At 44.1% G+C, this 23,204-nt stretch overlaps 1 protein-coding gene and 1 long non-coding RNA gene across 8 annotated transcripts in view; one reads left to right on the top strand and one right to left on the bottom strand.

Moving 5' to 3' along the window:
* The window catches only part of Dap160 (dynamin associated protein 160), an 88,830-nt gene that overhangs the window by 26,592 nt on the left and 39,034 nt on the right, over positions 1-23,204 (top strand). For 5 of the 6 annotated variants that reach the window (XM_055066138.2, XM_055066139.2, XM_050170575.3 and 2 more), the window contains exons 22-26: positions 2,933-3,025; positions 8,535-8,576; positions 10,689-10,835; positions 13,274-13,400; positions 19,054-19,236. In XM_055066138.2, the coding sequence (XP_054922113.2) occupies positions 2,933-3,025; positions 8,535-8,576; positions 10,689-10,835; positions 13,274-13,400; positions 19,054-19,236 (592 nt within the window). The remainder of the gene's footprint in view (positions 1-2,932; positions 3,026-8,534; positions 8,577-10,688; positions 10,836-13,273; positions 13,401-19,053; positions 19,237-23,204) is intronic. The other variant, XM_072288690.1, reaches the window with a different exon arrangement.
* On the bottom strand, positions 8,583-19,130 carry LOC129382312 (uncharacterized). Of its 2 annotated transcripts, XR_011895122.1 has the most exons (4): positions 19,045-19,130; positions 11,494-11,659; positions 9,783-9,845; positions 8,583-8,874 (listed from the first exon to the last, which is right to left on the bottom strand). It is a non-coding gene; the product is annotated as an uncharacterized lncRNA (long non-coding RNA). The 2 variants fall into 2 exon arrangements; XR_011895121.1 differs by lacking the exon at positions 8,583-8,874 and having other exon boundaries at positions 8,882-9,845.

The following is a 23,204-nucleotide window of genomic DNA, read 5'->3' as shown; positions in this document are numbered from 1 at the left end:
AGGCCAACTGCAACAAAATTCTGGACTGCACGAAAGTATAGCTTGAGATAGTGTAGATATATAGAGCAGTCACCGTGCAATACAAATGGATGCATCACGAAAGGCTTGCAAAAGTTGTTTATGTCGAAACTTGAAAACAACACCGCCATTACCACTTGCCAGAAATGACATATAAGTCTGAATGCATGGCTCCTTGGCATGACCTCCGCGATTAGGAGTCCATGGCTGCCAGCAGCGTGCTAAAGAAACAGTCGCCCTAAAAACGGTTTTGCCGTAAAGGTGAAGCATCGATTGTGATACCAAATTATTAGACAGCCATACAAAGTAAGGACAGTAGCTTTATCGACCGTATAAACTTGTTAACATTCACTTAGTAACTGAACTGACAAGCATGGTGTCACGGGCACACAAGCAAGCATGAACACATCTCACTCAATGACTGCGGACACTTGCTGTCAAAACGCTAGCGTGAGGAAGTGCAGTAGCAGGAGCAAGCGAATTGACCTTCGTGGTGCCTTGCTTCAACGCGAACTAAGCGGCAAGAACACCTGCACATGAAGCTATCGGCACTCGGTGCACTCTGCACTCAGTCAGGCAAGCCAACAATGCGGCTCAATATTGTCTGCGCGAAAGGGAGGAGAGCGGGGAAGAAGCGCGCCGTCTTCTGTCACGCACCCAACATTGCGAAGCACTGGGAAGGGAAAGTAGGGGGGCAGCATTCTACTCTGGCTGCAGCTGCATATGTGGCGACTGCATGCGGTCGTGTGGCTGTATCTTGAGAGTGATCAACGTTGGGGGCAAAGTCTAGCGGTGTCAACGGCTTGTAGCTTTGTGCATCCTTTTGTTCTCGGCACTGAGTTTGTGTTGAAGCGATAGACAGCACAAAGGTCACTTCACTCAGTGCTGCTGCCGCACTTGCCACATGGCAGCATTTCGACAGTGAGTGTTCGCAGTCATCAAGTGTGATGGGTTCATGCTTGCTGTGCACGCTGACACCATGCTTGTTCATTAAGTTAGCAAGCGTATGTTTACAAGTTGACGCAACCAATAAAATTGCTATCCTTACTTCATATGACTGTCTGCCAATTTGCAATCGCAATCGATGCATTGCCTTTCTGGCGAAACTGCGACTTTATTTATTTAAAGGATTCGCCCCTGTCGGCAATGGCGCCGACTCTCTTCGTCATCGGCGAGGGTTATGGTCGAAGTGCAGAAAGCATGGCAAGCATCTAAAGCGTTGCAAATGCCGGTTCACAAAAGTCGGCTTTGCCGCTATACATAAGTGTTAAGCGGTGAAGCATACGCAATGTATGGCGCTGAAGCATATCAAGAGTACTTTGTCGTGGGAAATGAAACGTGTTCTTTAATTATACAGGCGTGCATCCGCCATCTCATTTCACTTTAGGAGCACCGAGATGCGCAATTCTAATTTCCTAAAGTCAGCTTTGTGGCAATGTAGTTGTGCTACACAGTCAAGCATACTTCAGTGTACCGCGGTGAAGCATACCAAGAGTGCAAAGGGGCCACTGTCACGGGACATAAAATGTAATCCTTAAATAAAGACGCGTGCATCCGCCGCCTGTTGTCGCAGTGCGATCACCGAGACTCATAATAATTGTACTGGCAATTTGAGAGCTATTTCGCATGTGGCTGTGGCAATTCGAGTACTTGAAGGCGATTAAAGCCATGTATTCATTTTTCTGTCATTTTTTCCCTCTCTAGGGGGTCTGAAAAGTCGGATGTTGACTGTCTATACTACTTATTTATTAGCAGTTTAATCAAAGTGTGATTTCATTGAAGCTGTCATAAGTCTGTGTGGATCGGCTAGAAATTGTTCTTACGGTGTTTCTAAGCTGAATGCATGCTCTTTACATGAGGAGCAAAGTCAACAGCCAGTCAATTGTGTTTTAAGAACAAGACCATTTTTGCTGGCAGAAATGTTTTAAGACTGTTCCCATGTGGGTAAATGCTAATTTCTTGCAGATGAGTGCCTTCATTCTTTTATATGCAAAAAGTTACATTTGACCATTCTTACATATGGCCGCAAAAGGGTGAAACTTGTACCATTGCAGCGTCTAGCTTTGCCAGATTCGATGGATTCATTGTGGGGCTCACTTTGTCAGGAATGTGTAATTAGAAGGGTGTTTGAAAATTGTCACACACCAGGTAAAAATAGAATCTTTCTTTTGTAATGGTGTGTTTTCTGAAATGAATTCTCAGTGACATGTATATGTTGAAGAACAAGCTTACTATGAGCATTAAGCTTTCACCTTTGACAGTTTATTGAGCGATATACAACTATGTAGGAACTCTAGCAAGAATAATAGGACCAATTGTCAACATAGTTTTGGATGGAGTGCAAAACATAATACAGTTCAAACTAACATAAGTGAAAACATGTGAATTAGGCAGATTAATATGAACCAAATTGCGATTTGTAATGCAGCCTTCAGCATAAATGTAAACTGTGCTGACTACCATAACGTCAGAGCACAACGTTAGCGACAGAGCAGAGTTAACAGTACACTAGTTCCCAGAGCAACCTGTTCTGTACATGACTTTACACGACATGATTTTTATGATTTCTTAAGGTTGCTAGCTTGTTCTATGCCAAGCATTAAATTGCTTGCAATTTTTGTACCAACACGATTAGCAACTCTTTCATGCTATGCATTAAAACAACATGTCAGGCTGCAATTTCCTAGAATTGCGTTCCCGGTATTTTCGACCTTTAAAGAAAAGAACAGATAATGAGTGTGAAGTTATATATCATGTTGCCTACAAGCGAGGAAATCTTTGCTAGATATGAGAGAAGTGAGTTTGCATATGGGATTTTCTTACCCGAAGTGTTTTGCAAGACGGCTTGCCTTTGCCACGAGGTGTGTGTGCCTGCTGGTATGGGCCGACATTGTTGTTGTCCTTTCCGTTGAAGGAGGAGAAAGCAGCATCTGCTGCTGAGGAAATTCCTCTGAATGCAACTTCCACATTGCCGACCAATGAAGAGTTGGGCTTCACTGGAGCGGAGGTAGATCTTTTGGTCTTTTGAGCCCCAGCTGCTTGATTCTGTTCCTCCCGCTACCACTGCGCCGCCACCGCATTGCACGCAACTACAGCTTGCTGGAGCAGTGCTTAATTCTTCTGGTGTTGATGGGAAATGCATTGTGGATGGCAGTTGCGTTCTTTTAATATACAGTACGGTCCACTTTTAAAGTGAACACGCAGTGAGTATTCTGCCATAGGTTATCGCTGATTTATGGAATAAAGGCCAGCAGACTAACTTTTTCCTTCATAAATGTCTGTCATTGGTTATATCAGCCACTTTGTTCTGATACAGGTGAAGAAATGTTAGTGTTATTGGCTTTATTATAGGCTAGGTGTTCCCTTTAAAATTTGACTATTCTGTACATGTTGGTCTAATATGAAAGGGAATGGTAAAGAAGAATTGAAGCAGTGATTTCTCTACATTATCTTTGCCTACTTTGTAATTTCTCTTTGCCAAATTGCACACATGCTGAATTAATTTTAAAAAATATTATTTTAATTAATGACAGCACCGGCCATTCAAATGAAGACAACGTGTGAACTGCGCATGCTAGCTAGAACTACAGGAATCACATCTATGTCTTCTAGCACATGAAATGCATAAACTGCATGCATCTGTGCACGTTTCAATTAGACATGTCACCACTATTTAGGCAATCTGCTGTTGAGGAAAGCTAGACTTTGTGATTACAGAAAGAGCCTATTGCCAATGTCTGCCAAGCACTTCCTGTATTGAAGCATGTTTCTGGTCGTGTCTTTTTGGTTGTAGCGCAACAATGTTAATGTTGAGTACAAATCCAGCATTCCCTTTCATATTGACGTATCTAGTATACTAGCAAACCTTTGAGAAACTTTTGTGCTAATCTTGTGGTGTTCTCCATTTCTGCTTGTTTCTGTTTTTGTGCAGCAGGCTTTTTGCCTTTTTCAATATTCCTAAGGTTTTGGCAATGGTTTAGTTCTTGTTGGATCTTGTTCCTGTTTTTCTTTTTCTGTATTCTTTTTGCATGCCCTTAAAGTGCATATTTTGGAAACTGCTATTCTTCACAACTTTATATTGTTGCCAATTTAGTGCTTCATAAGGCTGGTTGTTACCGCCACCTTTGTTTTTTTGCCAATCACTGTCTTCATATAGTTTCTCCTTTTCAACGTTTCTGATGCTAATCTTCCATGGTACTTTTGATTTTCCGCGATTCCAAGTTATACCTAATTGACATACTAGCATTTATCGTGTGTCTGGTGTTCATTATAACTAAGACTTCTAGTTTTGATTGTCACTGGTCATTGTCATACTGCACTTACCTTGAGAGCTGTCAGGTAGAAATGTTTTGTTAGCTGTGTTGTTTGTTGTTCATTTGTTCCTGATGCTAATAAACTGATTGCACTCTGTTTCATGGATAGTCAGCCGAGTGATGGGAGGTTGTACCATAGTTACCTCAGATGTTGGTTTGGTTTCTTTTGTTCTTTGGTTGTAAACATTGGCTTGCAGCATTTTAATGCATTCAGTATTTGCTGCAGGCTTTAAGAGGAAGCTTTAATGTGGGTGCTCCTCTCTAAATACATGTAAAAGGAGAATTAGTTTTTCTCTGCAACCACTGCACCAAATTTGGCGAAGCTTGTTGTGTTTAAAAGCAAAACTTAAAATCTAGTGACTGTGGTTTCAAATTTTGATTTAGGTCTTCAATTTTTTATTAAAAATTGGTAAAAATTGAAAATTTTGATAGAACGAAAATATCAAGTTTACAACTCTCGTGACTAAGCAGTGAAAAATGATAGCACAATTCTATGAATTGCATCTATTAGTACATCTAAAGCGGACAAAATTAATGTTTTACCCATGAATCTAAAATTTTAGTAATGTGGAAATACAGCTTTTGCAGAACCCTTGTACACAACTTAACAATTTCACGTAAGATATAAAATGACATATCGAATTTGACTGCTTTCAGTGGTCTAATGGATGCCATTTACAGAACCGTGATATCTTGACGCAGAGCTATTAATTTGTAGTTTTCGTGCTTCTATTTTTTTTTTCTTACTTTCAAATTTTTGAAAATTCTTGTAACAAAAGTTGGGCCCTAAATCGAAATTCCACTTCCAACAGTCACTAGAATTTAACTTCTCTCTCAAATGCAACAAATTTCATTAAAATTGGTCCAGGGATTATCTCAGAAAATTTTTTTTCCGTTTTAAATGTATTTGAATAGGCCACATCGAAGTTTGGCCCGAGCTAAAGCTTCCTCTTAAGCATAGTGGATGTCAACCTTGAAAATACTGAATTCTTTGTTGACTGCCAAAAAGTGAGGGATTTCTTTGAAGAAAGTAAGTGCAGCAGACTCGGGCAGTTTGTTTGTTAATATAGTATTACAGCTTTATTCGCACCGTTGAGCTTTTAAAAATTGCATTCGCACAAACACTTGGTAGTTTAAAAGGTGCCACTAAACCAGAAATTAAGGTTTCCCTTAGCAACCAAGTAGTGGCCGAGTACAACCTGATACAGTAGGCTTCCATTAATTTGACTCCACTGAATTTACTTGTTTGGTCAATTCGATCTCGATCGAAAGTCTTAGCAGGCACCCCTGAATTTACATGCGTCCTAACTTTCGTTATTTAGATCTTTTTTTTTTTTGCCCATGAAAATTGAGTCATAAACCGCATTCGTTATGCGTTATGGTTTGCCGCATAGCACAGATGTATTGCGGGGAAGCTGAATTTAAAGAAAAAGTGTGGCGAAGCCGGTATTGAGAAATTGGCCAGCACTATGCAATACATATTAGACCCTTCTCCGTTTTTCTTGCTAAAAATTGAGTTTTCATTAATTTTCTACTTTGTTTAGGGGCTTTAACGTTATCTCTGTTTTTTACCTTGGACACAAGAAGTAGGTGCATTTTATTCGGGGGAGAGTTGGAATTGGGCACATGCTCCCAAATTAATTGGTGGTGTCTTTCGACGTTTTTTTCTGCATCTTGTTTAATTCGACCCACTGTGTAATTAGATTGACGTCGTAGGTCCTGTAGAGGTTGATTTAATGGAAGTCGACTACACCCAAGTTGAACTTTACAGCTTTGATGATCGGGCAGTGTGCTTTTTAAAAGCTTTACAGTATAACCTGCTCTGCTTAATTATACTTGGTTGCACTAGCCAAGATCATGCTTAAATAGTCACGGTAGGGGCTGTATTCTTAAAGGGTTACTTTCAAGGATGCCTTCACTTTTGTGGGACTTAGCCTCATGGAAGCAACAGGCCTTCTTCCCTCTAGCTTAGCCAGTTTAATAAATTTAATAAATAGGCTAATAAATTTGTTTGCTGAAAGTGATTATCTCCAAAAGGTATCGATCTCGAAAACATTGCTTCTCCTGGGCATGGCAAGGAACAAAGCAGGCTGCTTTATCAAGAGGATATACATTGAGGAGACATAGTCTACAGACTTTCACAAACAGCTTTTGGGAGTAGTTGGCTTGATGTGTGCATTTTTATCTGGTCTTGTCAGGCATCCACAAGGTCAGTTAGGATGGATTAAAGGCTCAGCGAGGCCTTGAAGAACACAAAGGCCCCTGGAGCCCTAGTTTGAGAAACACTGCGGTGGCGCATGTTGCAACACCTCTGATAGTCTCTCTAAAACGTTTTCCTTGCCATTCGATGTCCTTTCTATGGCAGCATTTTGTGCAGACGGTATATACAGGAACCGTTCACAATGTTTACATTTTTTCTCGCAAGAATTCGGCCAGAACAACGTTCAAAGTCTGCTAGAATCTATACAGATTTTGGGGAAGCCATTAAAGATTTGCTAAGGAAGTTTCTTTGTGGAAAATAAGACAGCAAACAATTGAAAAGGGGGCATTTTTAAGTAGCTAAAGTATCGGTTGTGATTACGATACTGCAAACACCAAAGGAGATCTTGGACAAGCCAAGTAGTTATGGTGTCACATCTGCTTACGTTGGCAGTATAGTTGGTACCTATGAAGTTCATTGACATTTCAGTATAATGTCAGTGTTTCAGAAAGACTCATTATTTCTTTCTGTCGTGCACATTTGGTAGGGCACCTAAGGACTTCTTGTGAGTTGTGAATGTGAAATCGTTAATGTCCGATAGAACGCCACTGAGAGGTCCTTCGAGTTATGAATGCCTTGTGGGCAAGTGAGCACATTGAGGCGCGTGGCGTGTTTTGATTTGGCCATACCGAGGTGCAGTTGTAACACAGGTGAAGGCTTGTGCAGACGAGGATCGCGATAACACAGGCTTCCGAGAGCGAGTGTGACGTGGTGTTACAGTGATGCCCTCTCCCTTCGCACAACACCTGGTGTGCTACCACAATAACAGTTGTTTGCTTTCGCCTGCTCTGCTCCATCGAGGCCCAAGACAGCGTCACGAGTGCACGAGGCATGCTCATGAGGTGGCGTAGCAGCCAATGGGAAGTTAAATGCCGTTTCGCTGCTACTGACACCGCTGCCTTTTTTGCTCAATAAGCCATTTGACGCATTCGTATAAAAATGACACTGAATAATTCACAGAAATGTGCTAAATGTTTCGTGAAATTATGAAAAATTAATTGAAAGAAATAATTTACTTAAAACAAAGAAAAATTGGCTATCCATAAACGTTCGATTTTGCTGCTAAACAAGCCTAAAATGGTTAAAATGGAAACATTGGCAGATGGTTTGTGTGCTAGAACCGATGGAGCTAACAGCAGCGCTACATCATTTTGTAGACGATGCTCAGCCAAACCTATCACTACTATTGCATATGCACTTGTCCACAGAAGTCGCGTGGTCTTGTATGCACTTGTCATAGGGTTGTACTTGTATCTCCTATATCATACTACTGTAGACAAATGAAATACTAGAACTGTGTTCTTTTATTTCCACTTTCACTACTTCCTGTGATGTTGCCTTGTTTTTATCTTGGATGCCTAGTTTAGGACTTATACTATCTTCGGCAACTGGATACATGCTGTATAAAACCTCAGCCCTACATTATTACTTGCAAGTGTTTGAAGTTTGTACTTGCCCATCCAGTTTTCATTTGTCCACAATATGTGTAGCCATAGTAGCTACGCTGGGCCATTTGGTTGGTACTCCTGTGGCACTCTGGTCTCAAAACCATGCTCAAAGATTAGAAATGCTCATGTTAAATTATGAGTCCTACTACCTAGTATTTGCTGTATTTCATTGCTAGTTGGCATATATCTTGTTTCTCTCTTCGTGTTAATTTTCTTCGCTCTCTTGTCTGTTATTATTATGATATTAATTATTTCGAAACTCCTCCTCGTCAGGGTAGACAGTGCAGTTCTGGCTCAGATAGTGCACATGCATCTCCAAAACTTACCTGAACTTCTGAAAACCCTTTCCCCACAGAACAGCTGGGTTATATATGATCTCTTGTGGCACACTGCACACAACTGCTTTTGCTGTGGCCTGTTTTTAGATGCATCTGTTAAGTTTCGGTGTCTCGTGTGGTGTCTACCGAAAGCTCACAAGTTGCTTCTTTGTTACAGCCAGCAAGACCGGAAACGCCACAAAGTGATGGCAAGGTGAAGGTAAATATCAAGTCCTTGTAGTGACTACTGTTTTCTTTGTCACTTACCTCAGTGCCTCCCAAGCTGTTGTTGTTGTTGCATGTTTATTAAACACTTCTCCGCTTTTGTTGAAGAATGTCTCTAATGCTGAGAAAAGATTACGAAAGACGGAGAAGAGTAGGGGTGCGGGGTAAGCCAGGCACTTCAAGATGTAGTTCTTTAGCTGCACCTCATGGACAACCACCCACAGAGGCCACGTCACATTTGGTTGACCATTGTGAAGCAGCTTGCAAGAATATAGTGGCAGCAAATGAGTGCACTGTTGATAAAAGCAGAAGTGTGCATATAGCAGCATAACAGTAGGCAAAATTGGGAGTGCTGGCATATGGACTCCCACTCCTATTCATGAGAAACTATATAGACAAATAGTCTTGGTAACAGTCTTAGGAATATAGTTGTAGTCATATTTGCATGCATTCTTTTTGAAGGTTTCCATCCCATCTCACTTGCTCTTGATTGTACTTCTGATTAATCTCGATTGATTTGTGGGGTTTAATGTCCCAAAGTAGTGCTAGGGTTATGAGGGATGCCATAGTCCAGGGCTTTAGAATAACTTTAACGATCTGGTGTTCTTTAACAAGCACTTTCAATCTAAGCATGCAATAGTACTGCTCATGCACTACTATTCTGAAAAAAGAAAAACCAGAAGGGTGCAAGTACGCATTGCTATATCTTTCGTTTATGGTGGGTCTCTAAGCAGAGGAGTTTTGGAAGCACCAACTAACCTTATAAAACTGAGCAGTGGACTTTTTAACTGATAGTTATTGTTACATACTTTCCTTTTCATATGCAAGGTTCATTACAGCCTTGACAGAAGTACTTTTTGCCTTGTGAGATCTCCTGCTCAAATGCTGATAGCTGGATCCATGCTGTAATGTGGCTGTTGTAGTTACATTGACAGGTTTCTTTTTTTTTTTTCTTTCCTTTTGGTGCTTTGTCGAATGTTTGCACATGTATGTAGCCCGTTAAATAGCATTATGAAAGGCTCTGAATTTTCAAAAATTGCAGCCTTGAGAGCAAGGTGCTGAGTGCATCCTGGCCATCTAGATCACAAATTGGCTGCGTCTTTGGGCTGCTGAAAGGAATAATACAGCCATTGTTGTAACATTCAAAGTCAATCTCAAAGCTGGTTAACCCTAGCAGCTGCTTATATTATGTAGTTCTTACCTTTCGAATATCCAGTGTGGGCCGATGCTTCATCGTGCAAGGTTTGGGATCCAAATGAGTCGCCTAGATGATGAAGTAGAGAAGCGGGCGTCTATTGAACAACATTATCTAATATTGCATTTTTGGCTTTAGTTGGAGGTGAGGGCAGGGAGCCAAGTATGATGGGGAATGGTGTTCTTATCTGATAACACCCTTTATTGGACAATGTCTTCACTGACTGTGCATGATAACCTGTGAGTGTCAATTGTTTCGTACAGAGTGTGGATAAGAAAGAGCTAATGAATCAAACTTGATAGTCTGCTTCGAGTGCCCTTGCCACTAACTCAAGCGAAAGTGAGTCTCCATTTCACATAGACATTGCCACTTTACTCTTTGCGTCAAGTTCTTTCAGAAATAAGTACAAAATTACCCCCATTTTTCCTATTCTGGCAAATTCTTCAGCATTATATCAGGACTTTAAAGATGTATTACATCTGATTTACCTCTCATATTCACCCAAAATAAAACACCTGCTCTGGAAAATCTATTTTCTCCTCAGCAAGAACGTAAAGGTTGAGTGTCATTATTTGAACAGATGATAGCAAAGAAAAAAGCATCACTGAGTATGTTATGTGCTAGAACTCAGATGCGTTGTGAGAACTGTATTGACAAGCACAGCTCGTCTCTGGCAAGCAAAGCAGAATCCGGGGCCTGGATGAGTACGGCTCGTATTTGGCAATATTGGTACAAACAGCTAGGACGAGTACAGCTTGTGCTTGGTAGTTAAAGGATTAAACTAGTAATCAGTCTCACGCCAATATTCTTGCGTGAGTGGCTGCTGCATTAACCATTTTTCCCCCCAAAGCTTTTATGATGCTCTGACATGAGCAGCTGCTCTAATAAACTTTATTTTTTCTAAACCTCCAGAACTCCAAGATAATAAAGAAGCCAGAAATAGTGTCGGTCATAGCCCCTTACAAGGCGACTGGCCCGGAGCAGCTGACGTTGGAGAAAGGCCAGCTCATTCAAGTGCGGAAGAAAACGGACAGTGGCTGGTGGGAAGGAGAACTACAGGTGCACATTTTGCTTGCGTGAAGTCTGGTTTCTTTTCCCCCTCTTCCCAAGTTGAGTCCTACTGGGCAGAGAAAAGAGCATGCACGGTGATCCATGAGAAGCAAAGCATGTGCTTGGCATGGAACAGCCTTTAAAGCAAAGCTTTTTTTCTAAGGTTGGGCAGGTTTTGATGCGGTAGTGGCTGAACTGTGCAGAGGAGAATTGAAGGTTGAGAGGGGACAAAGGTGAGAATTAGGTATTGTGTAAAGGAGGGGGCATGCACTCATCTCCTGCTGCAGCAACATGGACACCTGTGTTCAGTTGGCAGCAGAAAGGACAAATGCCTGGCGTGTCATGTTGTGTTGACGCAATTATACATGACAAAAGCGAGGCACGCATGTTCATGCACAGCTGCACAGCTGCACATCTTGCTATCATGCCTGCGCTGGATTGCACTGGCACTGTCATGCCTTCACGGTACCGACGCTGCATGCACAGCCCTCACGAGGAGGGTTAGGCGTTCAGCAGCAAAACACAATGAAGCCCATTGGACACACCATTAAATTCTGCTCAGCCAAGTGTGCACTGTAGCCAGGGAAATGTTTCTGCCTTCCACTGCTGGCATGAGCATTGTGTACACATACTAGCATCCCTTCTGAGCTGCTGTTTGTGTACTTACCACAGCCTGAGGCATACAGTGGTCCGAGTGGAATGGACACTAAACGTGCAGGCACAAGGGCCGACCGTTTTCTGTTGGTCTCTCTTCATGCACCATCCAGGTGCAGTGATGCCAACACCAGTAGAGGCATTCCTGTGGGGGCAGAGTTGTGCGTAGGTCCGCCACCCTGCGCGCAAAGCGAACCAAAGCTGCGAGGGAAAGCCACATGTGACGTTCGCAGGAGCCAAGCTCCTGGCAACGTCGATGATCGTGGTCGACTTGTGCTACCCTTGTTAGAACCTTGTGGTGTACTCGCTGTAACAGTTTTCTACAAATACTGTTAGAGGGCTAGTGTCTACAGCAGCTGCTTAGCCAGCATGGGAATTATGGTTAGTATGTGGATTTGCCTAATCTTCGTATTTCAATTTCAAACGTCTGCATGAGTTTGCAATGTGATAATTTTCAACAAAATGTTGCATTATATATGCCACAGTTCACAAAGACTGTGTGTGTGTGCAGTGTCTTATTGCCTTTTGCATTTTGAGAAATAGGATTGCTTCGAAATTCAGGCCAATAAAGGCAGGAGATACCTAGTTAACGAAGCCACAAGAATGTCTGAAGCTACAAGCACAAAGTTCAGACAAATCCATGTGCTATCATTTCACTGGTAGCTGAACGATCGCAATGCAGGAGCTCTTTCTAGTAATTTCAGTAGGAAACTCTATGCTAATCACTTATCCCGGACTCTCGGTGACCACTTTCTAAGCTGTGGTAGTTCGATTTCTTCTGAGTGAATAGAAATACCTTATAGCATGTGCTGCGATTTTGCCTAGCACTGGATCCTTCATTGCTCATAGTGTGGAGGCACTATCTGTTGAAGCATATGTCAATTGGGAATCCTGAGCAAATTCAAAGTATGAAAAAAAAAATTAAATAAGGGAAGATGAGCAGAAATGTAAAAAAAAAAAAAATGCTTATCGTGCGAATTTTGCATAGAAAAAAATTTAGAACATGACTGACTCATATCGGAAACAGTCGTGTGTACTTTGGTCATCAAAGATAGCATCAAACTGTGTTGATGTGGTGCCACTGTCATCACCAACTTTGTTTATCTGTGCCTTTGTGGCAGCTTCCCCATGCTGCATAGTTGCTTTTTGAACCACATGATAGCACTTGGGGAATGGTGGCATGAGTGGCAGATAGAAAACATACGTGCAACTCAGGTAACCTATGGGAGCCCGTACTGCGACTCTACCATCACTTTTGCTTCTACTGTGTGAGAATTCTGTCTGCCTACTCAGACTTTTTTAATGGACAGAAGGAGCGCTTACACAAAGCATCTTGCTGTCTTCACATGGGCAACAATTCTGGAAAAAGGAGGTGCATGCACTCAATCTAGTGGAAACCCAAACATGGAAGATTGAATTTGGGTGCTGCATTGCGGCCTTCTTGTACCTATGTACCAATGCGCATACCGAGCACTGCTACTAGCTTGCAGGAAGCATCTTTGCATATGCAGGACAAATTTGCTCTTCAAGAGTAGTGCTTCTTGTTTTACCGTTACAACTGCTATTTATTGGCTGTAGTGGCAGTATTGCAGTTTCCACATCTAATATTTAAGTATTGGCATCGGGTCTAATATATGCAAAATAACGAGAGCTTCCAGCTTAAATGTGCTGTGAACCTCTTCTTGCAGTATGTCAGCGAATATTGTTTTCTGTCACCTCCTGCTGTAATAAGCACTGATAAACATCTGGAATATTGGTGAAAATATTTGTCTGTTGCATCCCTCCATGTGCAGGTCAAAGGGAAGAAGCGGCAAACTGGCTGGTTCCCTGCTACTTACGTGAAGGTCCTGGGTGGAAGTGGCACAAGCAGCAGCCGAAACTCTCCTGTTCCTGCGACATTTGGCTCCAGCACTCGTGGAGGTTAGTATTTTATTGCGATAGCAATTACATGGACACTCCAGGCACATTTTTGCAGTCTCTGTGAGGTTCTGTATGAAGTCTAAAGGCGATAACACCGTTGCTGCACGCCGTATGCTGTATGTACAAGTGAAAGCATGCAAGGGTGAGCTTACAGTCGCGGCTCAATCTTGTGTGTGCATGGGAGAAAAGTGGAGAGGAAGCACTCCGTCTTCCGTCGCTCTCGAGAAACTGGGGGAAGGGGAGGTAGGGGTGAGGGGGGTAGTACTTTGGCAGCAAGTATGTATAGTGTGGTCGCGCTGGCTTTATCTTGTCAGCAATCTGCTTTTGGGGCAAACTCTAGGTGGGCCGACAGCTTGTAGCTTTGCATGTGCTGTGTTCTCGCCACTCAGTTTGCGTTGAAGCGATAGACAGCCTGAAGGTCACTTCGCTCGCTGCTGCTGCCGGGCTTCCTCATGCCAGCATATTGACAGTGAGTGTCCACGGTATGCACGATGTGTGCACGTTTGCCTATGTGTCATGGCACCGTGCTTGTTAATTTATTTAGTAAGTGAGTCTTTACAAGCTCATATGGCCGATAAAGCTACTATCCTTACTTATTACTGTCTGCTAATTTGCTATCGCAATCAATGCTTCACCTTTTGGGCGAACGTGCGACTTTATTATTTTTTTTTTCAGTTTAAATCTGCAAAGAAAAACTCTGTTGGTGTTAGTTGGTGCTAACTCAAAGAAGCCTACCAAAATCTTGCACTGAAGCAGTCATATCCTTCTGCAGTCTAAAGACAGCTCGGGGACATAATAGCCTTACAAGCAAGTTCCTATACATACTAGTGTACTACAAACGTGAAAAACGTTTTAAATAAATAGTGCAGATAGCTGCGGAAAGCAGCATCACCTGCTGGTAGTAGCTTAGTGGCTATAACATTGTGCTGCTGATCTTGAGGCTGTGGGTTCGATTGCTCTTTCTAACAAGAAATATATTGCCGCCTGGTGTTTTGAGCCAGCGTTGCGTGCCCAGCAAAAAACGGCGATTGAAGACGACGAAGACAAAGATCTCGCACCAGCTGGAGAACCGTCCTTCTGTGTCTGAAATTTTCGTGTCTGGCTGCTGATACTGCTGCTTACTGTTGCCTTAGCGCATGACAAACTGGTGGAGGTGCTGGGTAATCTAATCTATGCACCAAACCCCTGCGGGCAGCAGGAGCTCCAGCCCCGTACCTGTGGTTACGCCTGTACACTGCGAGCCCCTGAGTTTGGACTTTGGACTCCTCCCAGAGAAAATGGCAGTTCCGACCACCCCAACCGGTATGGAAGGCACAACACCGATTCATTGTACGATACTCAATCCGCAAACGCCGAATCCCTTCCACGGCGCCATACATGAGGACGTTGAAGATTGGCTGGTGCACTATGAACGTGTTGCCGCGTTCAACAAGTGGGATGACGCAGACAAACTAAAAAATGTATATTTCAGCCTTAACGATGGTGCACGTGTTTGGTGTGAGAACCATGCAGATGCCCTAACTTCATGGGCAGAATTCAAACACCGGATTCTTGAGACGTATGCGAGCCCTGATCGCCGAGAGAAAGCTGAGCGTGATCTCCAGTCCTGTATACAAATGCCGAACGAGGGTGTCGCAGTGTATGTCGAGGACATGATGCGTCTCTTTCGACGAGCCGACCCCAGCATGTCGGAAGAAAAGAAGGTGCGGTACCTGATGCGCGAAGTGAAAGAGCAGCTGTGCGGCGGTCTCGTGCGCAGTCCTCCCAAGACTGTGTCAGAATTTCTTTCCGAGGCCATCACCATGGAGCAGACTCTTCGCCAGCGGACACCATCATACGAACGCCAAGTGAACACTGCCTCACCTACGGACTTCTTCGGAGCTCTCGGGGGTCACGTCGATTTCTTTCGAGAGCCCATTCGTTCCGTGATCCGCGAAGAACTCCAGAAACTGTTGGTACCTTCACAGCCGACGCTCAGCTCGTTGTTTAGCGTTCTCCGTGACGAAGTTCAGCATGCGCTAAGAGAACCACCCTTCAACACAGAAGCTCTACCGCTAAGAAATGACAGCCCCCGTATGTCCTATTCGCAAGCCTTGAGGCAACCTGCCCCACCTCTCTCCCCGCTTTACGCCGCGCGCCCGGCCATGCTAGAGCCCATCCAAGCTGCTTCGGGTTACCAGGACCACTGACAGGCCCCAAGGAAATCAGACGTGTAGTGGGCACCTGATCGCCGTCTCCTTTGCTTTCACTGTGGCGAAGCTGGGCATGTCTACCGACAGTGCTCCTATTGAGAGCTCGGACTACGCGGATTCTCAGCGAACTCGCCGCGACCTAGGTTCGACCAGCGTCCTCCTGAAATTGAAGAATACGTTGCCCAGCAGCGCGGATCTCCATCAGATCGACACCAGTCACGCTCCCCTTCGCCGCGGCGGTTTTCTCCGACTTGCCGTACGTATTCAAGCGTGGTGCAGGGTCGGTCGCCCAGCCCACGACAGGAAAACTAACCACAGCGACCTTTGGGGGCGAGGCCGCTCAGTCTGGACATGCTCAAGGACCCCTACTGATGCGTACGCGGACCGACGATACATCAACGACGACAGTACCTGCTGATTACGGAAGAAGAATTTCTTTGGACATTCCTGTACTGCTCGACGGTCGTGAATTGACTGCTTTAGTGGACACTGGAGCGGATTATTCTATAATCAGCGAAAAACTGGCCACCCTTCTGAAGAAAGTGACCACGCCTTGGAATCAAACGCCAGTTCGTACAGCTGGCGGGCACATCGTCGCACCACTTGGCATGTGCACGGCACGAATACAGATTCGAAGCTCTACGTTTTTTGCCAGTTTGAGCATTCTCCCTCAGTGTTCTCGAGACCTAATCATTGGCATGGACTTTCTCAGGGAGTACGGAGCTATCATCAACATTCGACAGCGCCTCGTCACTTTCTCGACAAAGAGCGCCATAGCGACGACCAACACCATCCACCCTCGAGCATCTCTTCGTGTCATCGATGACGCTGTCACGTTACTACCGCGTGCAAGTGTCATGGTTCAAGTGTCATGTGACAGGCTCGTACACGGTGAAGCGGTTGCAGAAAGCAACCGCTCTGTCCTGCTTTCTCGTGGTGTTTGCGTAGCAAGAAGCCTTGTCGATCTCCACGATAGGCCACTGTGAGGTTCTTGTCACCAACTTCAGCTACGAACACCGGCACCTTTTCCCCGGTACTGTCATCACCTACGCCGACCCGATCGCCAATGTCACTGAGTGTTTTGTTTCCGAGGCAATCGGCACTGCTGAAGCACCTCTACGCAACGTTGACATTAGTCCAACGCTTCCTGAAGAGAACAGACAACCCCTGCGTGAGTTGTTGCATGAGCTACACTCTTGCTTTGCACGGTCGTCGAAGACACGTCAAACATCGATTACGAAACACCGTATCATCACCTATGACGACGTGCCCCCCATACGGCAACAGCCTTATCGTGTTTCCCCGACCGAACGACATGCGATTCAAACTCAGGTGAAGGAAATGCTTCAAGACTGCGTAATCCAGCCTTCATGCAGTCCCTGGTCATCCAGTCGTTCTTGTTAGAAAAAAAGATGGCACGCTTCGATTTTGTGTTGACTACCGGAAGCTAAACAACGTCACGAAGAAGGACGTGTACCCATTGCCTCGTGTCGACGATTATCTGGACAGGCTGAGGCACGCGAAGTATTTCTCCTCTATCGATCTGAAAAGTGGCTACTGGCAAATTGAAGTAGATGAGCGTGACCGCGAGAAAACTGCTTTCGTAACTCCGGGCAGCCTTTACGAATTTAGAGTACTCCCTTTTGGCCTCTGTTCCGCTCCAGCCACATTCCAGCGAATGATGGATACCCTTCTTGCTGACCTCGAATGGAAAAGCTGCCTCGTCTATCTCGATGATGTTGTTTTTTCGGAAACTTTTGACGAGCACCTTCGACGCCTTCGGAATGTACTCAAAGCCATTCAATCGGCTGACCTTACACTCAAGCCAGAGAAATGCCATGTCGGTTACGAGGAACTGAAGTTCCTTGGTCACGTCTTAAGCGCGGCAGGTGTTCAGGCCGATCCAGAGAAGACTGCTGCCGTAGCAGCTTTTCCCGCTCCAACCAATAAGAAAAGTGTCCGACGATTTTTGGGCTTGTGTGCATATTATTTTTTGAAAATTGCAGATCCGCTATTTCGCCTTACGCGTGACAACACGCCATTCCTCTGGACTGATGAACAACAGACCGCCTTTGCGGAGCTATGTCGATTGTCTTCTCCTCCCGTGCTCGGTCATTTTGATGAGGATGCTGACTCAGAAGTACGCACTGACGCCAGCAATATCGGTCTCGGAGCTATCCTGGTGCAACGGCAAGATGGAACTGAACGAGTTATTGCCTATGCGAGCCGCACTCTGTCACGCACAGAGTCCAATTATTCCACCACAGAGGAGTGCCTCACGGTTATTTGGGCTACCACAAAGTTTAGGCCATATCTCTACGGGCAGCCATTTAAAGTTGTGACCGACCATCACGCTTTGTGCTGGTTGACCAACCTCCGAGACCCTTCTGGACGATTGGCACGTTGGAGTCTGAGACTCCAGGAATTTAACATCACCATAACATCAGTCAGGCAGAAAACATGAAGATGCTGACACGTTATCACGAGCACCTGTTGAACCTCGGAATCCTGATGAGGAAGACGACAGCGCCTTTCTGGGAGCCCTCAGCGGGCCGGATGCGCTCGCTAAACAGTGATTGGACGCTGAGTGAAGACCCATCATCGATCACTTAGAAGGCGGCATCGCGTCCATTCCTCGCCCTATTTCGCGATGGTTGTCGTCATTTTGCCTACGAGGGGGCATCTTATACAAGAGAAACACAGGTGCCGGTGACAAACCACGTCTTCTAATAGTACCTCAAGCCCTTTGCGACGACATCCTATTAGCCTGCCACGACGAGGCGACATCTGGTCACTTGGGCTACTCAAGGACTCTGGACAGGGTACGGCAACTGTACTACTGGCCTAGACTGACTGCTTGCGTCAAACGCTACGTGAAAGGATGCTGCGAATGCCAGCGCCGCAATCACCACCCTTCAAGCCTGCAGGCCTTCTACAACCCATTGACCCTCCGCGTACGCCGTTTCATCAAGTTGGAATGGACCTTCTTGGGCCATTTCCCTTGTCTTCCTCCGGCAATAAGTGGATCATTGTCGCTACTGACTACTTGACGCGTTACGCTGAGACGAAGGCACTACCACGCGGGACAGCATCTGAAGTTGCCCAGTTTTTTATGCATCAGATTGTGCTTCGGCATGGCGCACCGTCATTCATCATCACTTTTCAGTCAGTACATGCCCTGGCCTTCTGGCTTCATTTGTGTAAGTACTGTTTTTCCACTGAGAAGTTGCTTGCAAAATTTCAGAAAGCCCTAATTTCATTGTGTTTTGTGTGGCCATCGAACAAGCACAAAGTTTATCCATCCATCAAACGTGCGCAATGTCATGTGTTATGGCCTGTACACAAACTATTTCCTGAACAGCGCTGATGGCACTCAAAGTATACTTCGTACTATTGTTGTGCACAGTAGTACGATAGACTAGCTGACACTTAGCTGGTGTTCACTCTCTCACCTCTCTCAGAGCAAGTGCGTGCCCTGTTTCCCTTCATCGGGCAACAAGACGACGAGCTGTCCTTCCAGAAGGGTGACATCCTGGTTGTTTTGAGCAAGGAAGATGCCTCCTGGTGGAAAGGGGAGATTGCGGGCCGAGTTGGACTCTTCCCAGCCAACTACGTGGAGCCCCTCGACAGGCCAGTTGACAAATGTGAGTTCTCACCTGGGATTCTTGCAGCCTTCACAGTTCATTTTCAGAAGGGCTTGTGTCCACGTGGAGTTTGGTTTTTGGTTCTACACAGAACCAAAATTATCACAAGAACGTCTTGACAGGCTAATTGATGCATGTTTTGTAGTGTAATTGTCTGCGAAAAGAGAGAAGGAAAGAAAGAGGAAAGAAAGAATACAAAGAAAACCACCACGCATGTGAACGTCAATGTGTTCTTGTGTACTTTTTTTTTTTTTTCACACAGACAATAGGCCCTTTTCATAATTTGCAAACGTACTTCTCTGCACTGCACATGTGCCCAAGTATAATGGTCATTGTTCAAATGAAGACTGCCTGCTAGCTGCACATGCTGGGGCTTGTCTCTTGCACATTGTTGCTTCACAAGAGCCATGTCCACACTTTTTCTGTCAGTACGCAATTTAACTGTGCTTGTACATGCTATTTGCATAAATAAGTATGCCACCATTAGTTGGGCGAGCTGCCTCGCAGGAAAGCTAGCTTTACAATTATAAAACCAAGATTACCATACTTCAAGAATACGACAGAGCTTACTTTAACTGTTACTATTCTATCTTTCTCTCTCTGTATGTGGTGTCCATTGTAAAAGCATAGTTCACATAACATAGGGAACCAGCTTCAATTACAAAAATACTCTTTTTGGAGTATTCTGGATGTGACCTATAAAAGAAAGCTTTGCGCTGTGGTCAGCTATTGAATTACATGTGAAATGTATGAAGGATCTTTGTAGACAACTGCTAAACTGATTTCAATGAAGCTTCTTGTATTAAAGAGAGAAAGCCCAATTTTATTGACTGTAGGATGCAGAATTTTTGTTAAGGACCTTAGGAAAAATCTATAGAAAATCAGTATGTAAAAGAAATTCACGCACAAGGTTTACAAATCCATAACTCTGCACCAAGGGGAGATATTGAAGTTCTGTAACCTGCATCTGTTAGAGCATGCTAAGCGGAACGATGTGATGCATTGATTTACAGGTTGTGTAAAACAGTTACATTGCTCTCAAGGGTGTAGCAAAAGTCCTACTCACAAATTAGCATAGGTTGGTAGCACAAGTGGATACTCTCAGATCTTGCCCACCTATATCTTCCCAGGCTATGTGCTCACTCACACTTACGTGCACTGACCCTCGTTTGCACTCACTCGCATTCTTACCTATGCCCGCCCGTACTTATCAACAGTAACTCACATTCATAGCCACTTCCATTCACACTTTCCGGCACCCAGTTGCGCTCACACTCTCACTCATTGGAACTCACTCATAGTTATACTTTCGTCTGTTCACACTCACCGGCAGTCACTCCCTTTCCATACACACGTCCACTCACACCCGTCGTCAACCACGCCCTTCGTCACTTGCACACAGTTTATCTCATGCCTGTGAAATGTGTGGATCAAGTAGGAGCCAGTGTACACATGTGTGAGTATGCCGACCTATGCAAATTAGTGGTATATTTCAGAGCTTTGTATATCAGTTTTGTTTGCTGTAGAGGTCTCAATAGGTGCACTTTACAGAATTGTGATATCGTTTTGTTCTTCACGAGTTATAGAGTTATTAACATTATGCTTCACTTTCTTCAAATTTTCTTTGAATTTTTAATAATTCTCATGCAAAAAAAATTGATTGCAACATAAAATTTGCTTACAGTCGGTACATTCTAACTTCTCTTAAACGCAAGAAACCTTGCCAAATTCGGTGCAGTGGATGCAGGGCAAAACAGTTTCTTCATTCCCATGTATTTAGGTCAGACTTCCTGGGCCAAAGCTCCCTCTTAAGCACCTGAATTACATGGCTCAGTCCTAGATGTGTAATAACTGCAGGCTTCATTTAAAAATAAATTCTGCTAGCAAGAATCTTGAAAGGTGAGCAATTTGGGCACCTTTATTAGTTTACACGGATGCATTGCACTTAGCTTAAGCTGAATATGCATTTTCATAGCCCATATAAGACAGATATTTTCACGGTCCCTCCAAGGGCATAAATGTATGCACTGTGTGCTGTTAGATTTACTATATACGGTTTCTGGCCTATTTTCTGGACATGGTCTCAGCTGCAAGAGTTTCAGAATGATGAGCAGCTCAAAAAAGCACATTTCAAAGGTAAAATTAATTCTATTGTTCTTTACAGTGCGTAAAATTTGTTTACAGAATTTTGTTTAATGCTAGGGTTAATTGCAGTGTGATCAATTCATTGCGGTAGGTAGTGCGGTCTGTTACCAGTATCTCCACCAACATTATAAGGGAATTCTACATACGTAACAAGAAGCAAGAGTCTGCTTACACAATGTGTACACTGGTATCGAGCAGCAAGGCCAAGTGGCAGCTTGTGCAGCGCTTTTTCGCAACCTCATCTTCTTCACGCTCAAGGCACTACTTCACTATTCTCGTTTTCATGTGTAAGCATCACGTAACAATATATTCTTGAAATCAGACTGCCCACTGTGCAGTCTGATGTTGCACACCATTGCAACAGAAATTGCATGTGTGACCTTGATCTGGTGACTGTCAGTATAGGCTGCGTTATGAAAATTGTTTGGATCTTTTTACCCACACTCAAGCTCGTGCGATTCTGTTCATCCAGCGGTGGCTGCGTTTCAGTAGGGGCAAATGCAAAAACGTTTATGTACTGTGTTATGGGGGCACACTAAAGAACCCCAGGCAGCTGAAATTAATTCGGAGCCCCTCCACTTACGGCGTGTCTCATAATCAGATCATGGTTTTGGTTCGTAAAACCCCAGAATTTGATCTTTTAACGTTCTTGCATTCTGTTCTCATCGGAATACAGCTGCCACGGCTGGTAATCGAACTCATGGCCTCGTGATCAGAAGCAGTATGTCAAAGCAATAGAGACACTGCAGCAGGTGCCAGCTTTTGTTTTGGTTGAATAAAACTTCAAGGTCATTAGGCGCTCCATGAATCGTTCATGGGAGAGTGCAGCTCTTATTGAAGCGGAAGGACCAGTGTAAAGAAGCAGTGTGCTTAAATTTCAAGTGTATATTTACTTTTACTTTTGTATAGCTTGCAAATTAAAATGAAAGAAAGGAAACAAAAGAATTTTTCGCTTATGCTCTGAGCAGAAAGCTGTGGTGACAGCAATAGCCTGTGCAGGGAAGTTAAGCCCATTTGCAGCTGAGTGCATTGTGGTACAGAAAGTGTTTTCTATAGATGGTTGTAATTGTGCTTGCTGTCAGAACAAGTGTGTGGATTGTTGATGCACTAAGTGCTTGAGAACATTTGTGCATGCGGCTAGCTGTTCTCTTTTTATGGCAAAAAGAGACTCGTTTTTCTAACCTAGATACGACAAATGTAACAGCGTAGTTGCAAAGTGAGGCAGTAGAGATTGCCTCACCTTGCCAATAGACGTTCTAAAAGTGCTTCTCTTCATGAAGATTTGACCTTTGCACACAGTGAGAATTATCTGTTGGCTCTTATTTGGCTTGGCTACAATAAACTGTTTGTAGACCTTTGTCCCTCATTTTCAGGCTACAAGTTAGATGTACATTCTTTTTGCTTGCTTGTTAGTGGCCATGGCATTGCTTGAGGACATATAGTTAGTAGTAATGTAAAACATGCACGGCTCTAGTTAAAGGTTTGCGTTTCTTTGGTTGATGTACTCCATACTAGGCGCAGGCAGCTATGGACTCCGCAGTCTTGTAATGACCGTGGACGATTTCCGAAAAAGATTGCTCCCCATTCTTGCGGACTTAAGCAAATACGGGACCTAACCTAGCAGCTAACATTAGCTCAGCTTTTGTGGAAACTTTTGCAGCGTAGCTTCAGGGTGCTCTTGTCTGTACCGAGTACATTTTATTGGCTTAAATCTATCAGCCCTGACAGTGCAGGGGGTAACACTAGTGTTTTGTGTCTCTCCGCAGGATGTCCCGTTGACGAAACTTGAGAGAAAGAGGGAGAGAGAAGGGAAGTGCATTGAG

This window comes from Dermacentor andersoni, chromosome 6, assembly GCF_023375885.2.
Source record: "Dermacentor andersoni chromosome 6, qqDerAnde1_hic_scaffold, whole genome shotgun sequence".
In the NCBI taxonomy this organism is placed as follows: Eukaryota; Metazoa; Arthropoda; class Arachnida; order Ixodida; family Ixodidae; genus Dermacentor; species Dermacentor andersoni.
This window is presented reverse-complemented; position numbering and strand designations above follow the sequence as displayed.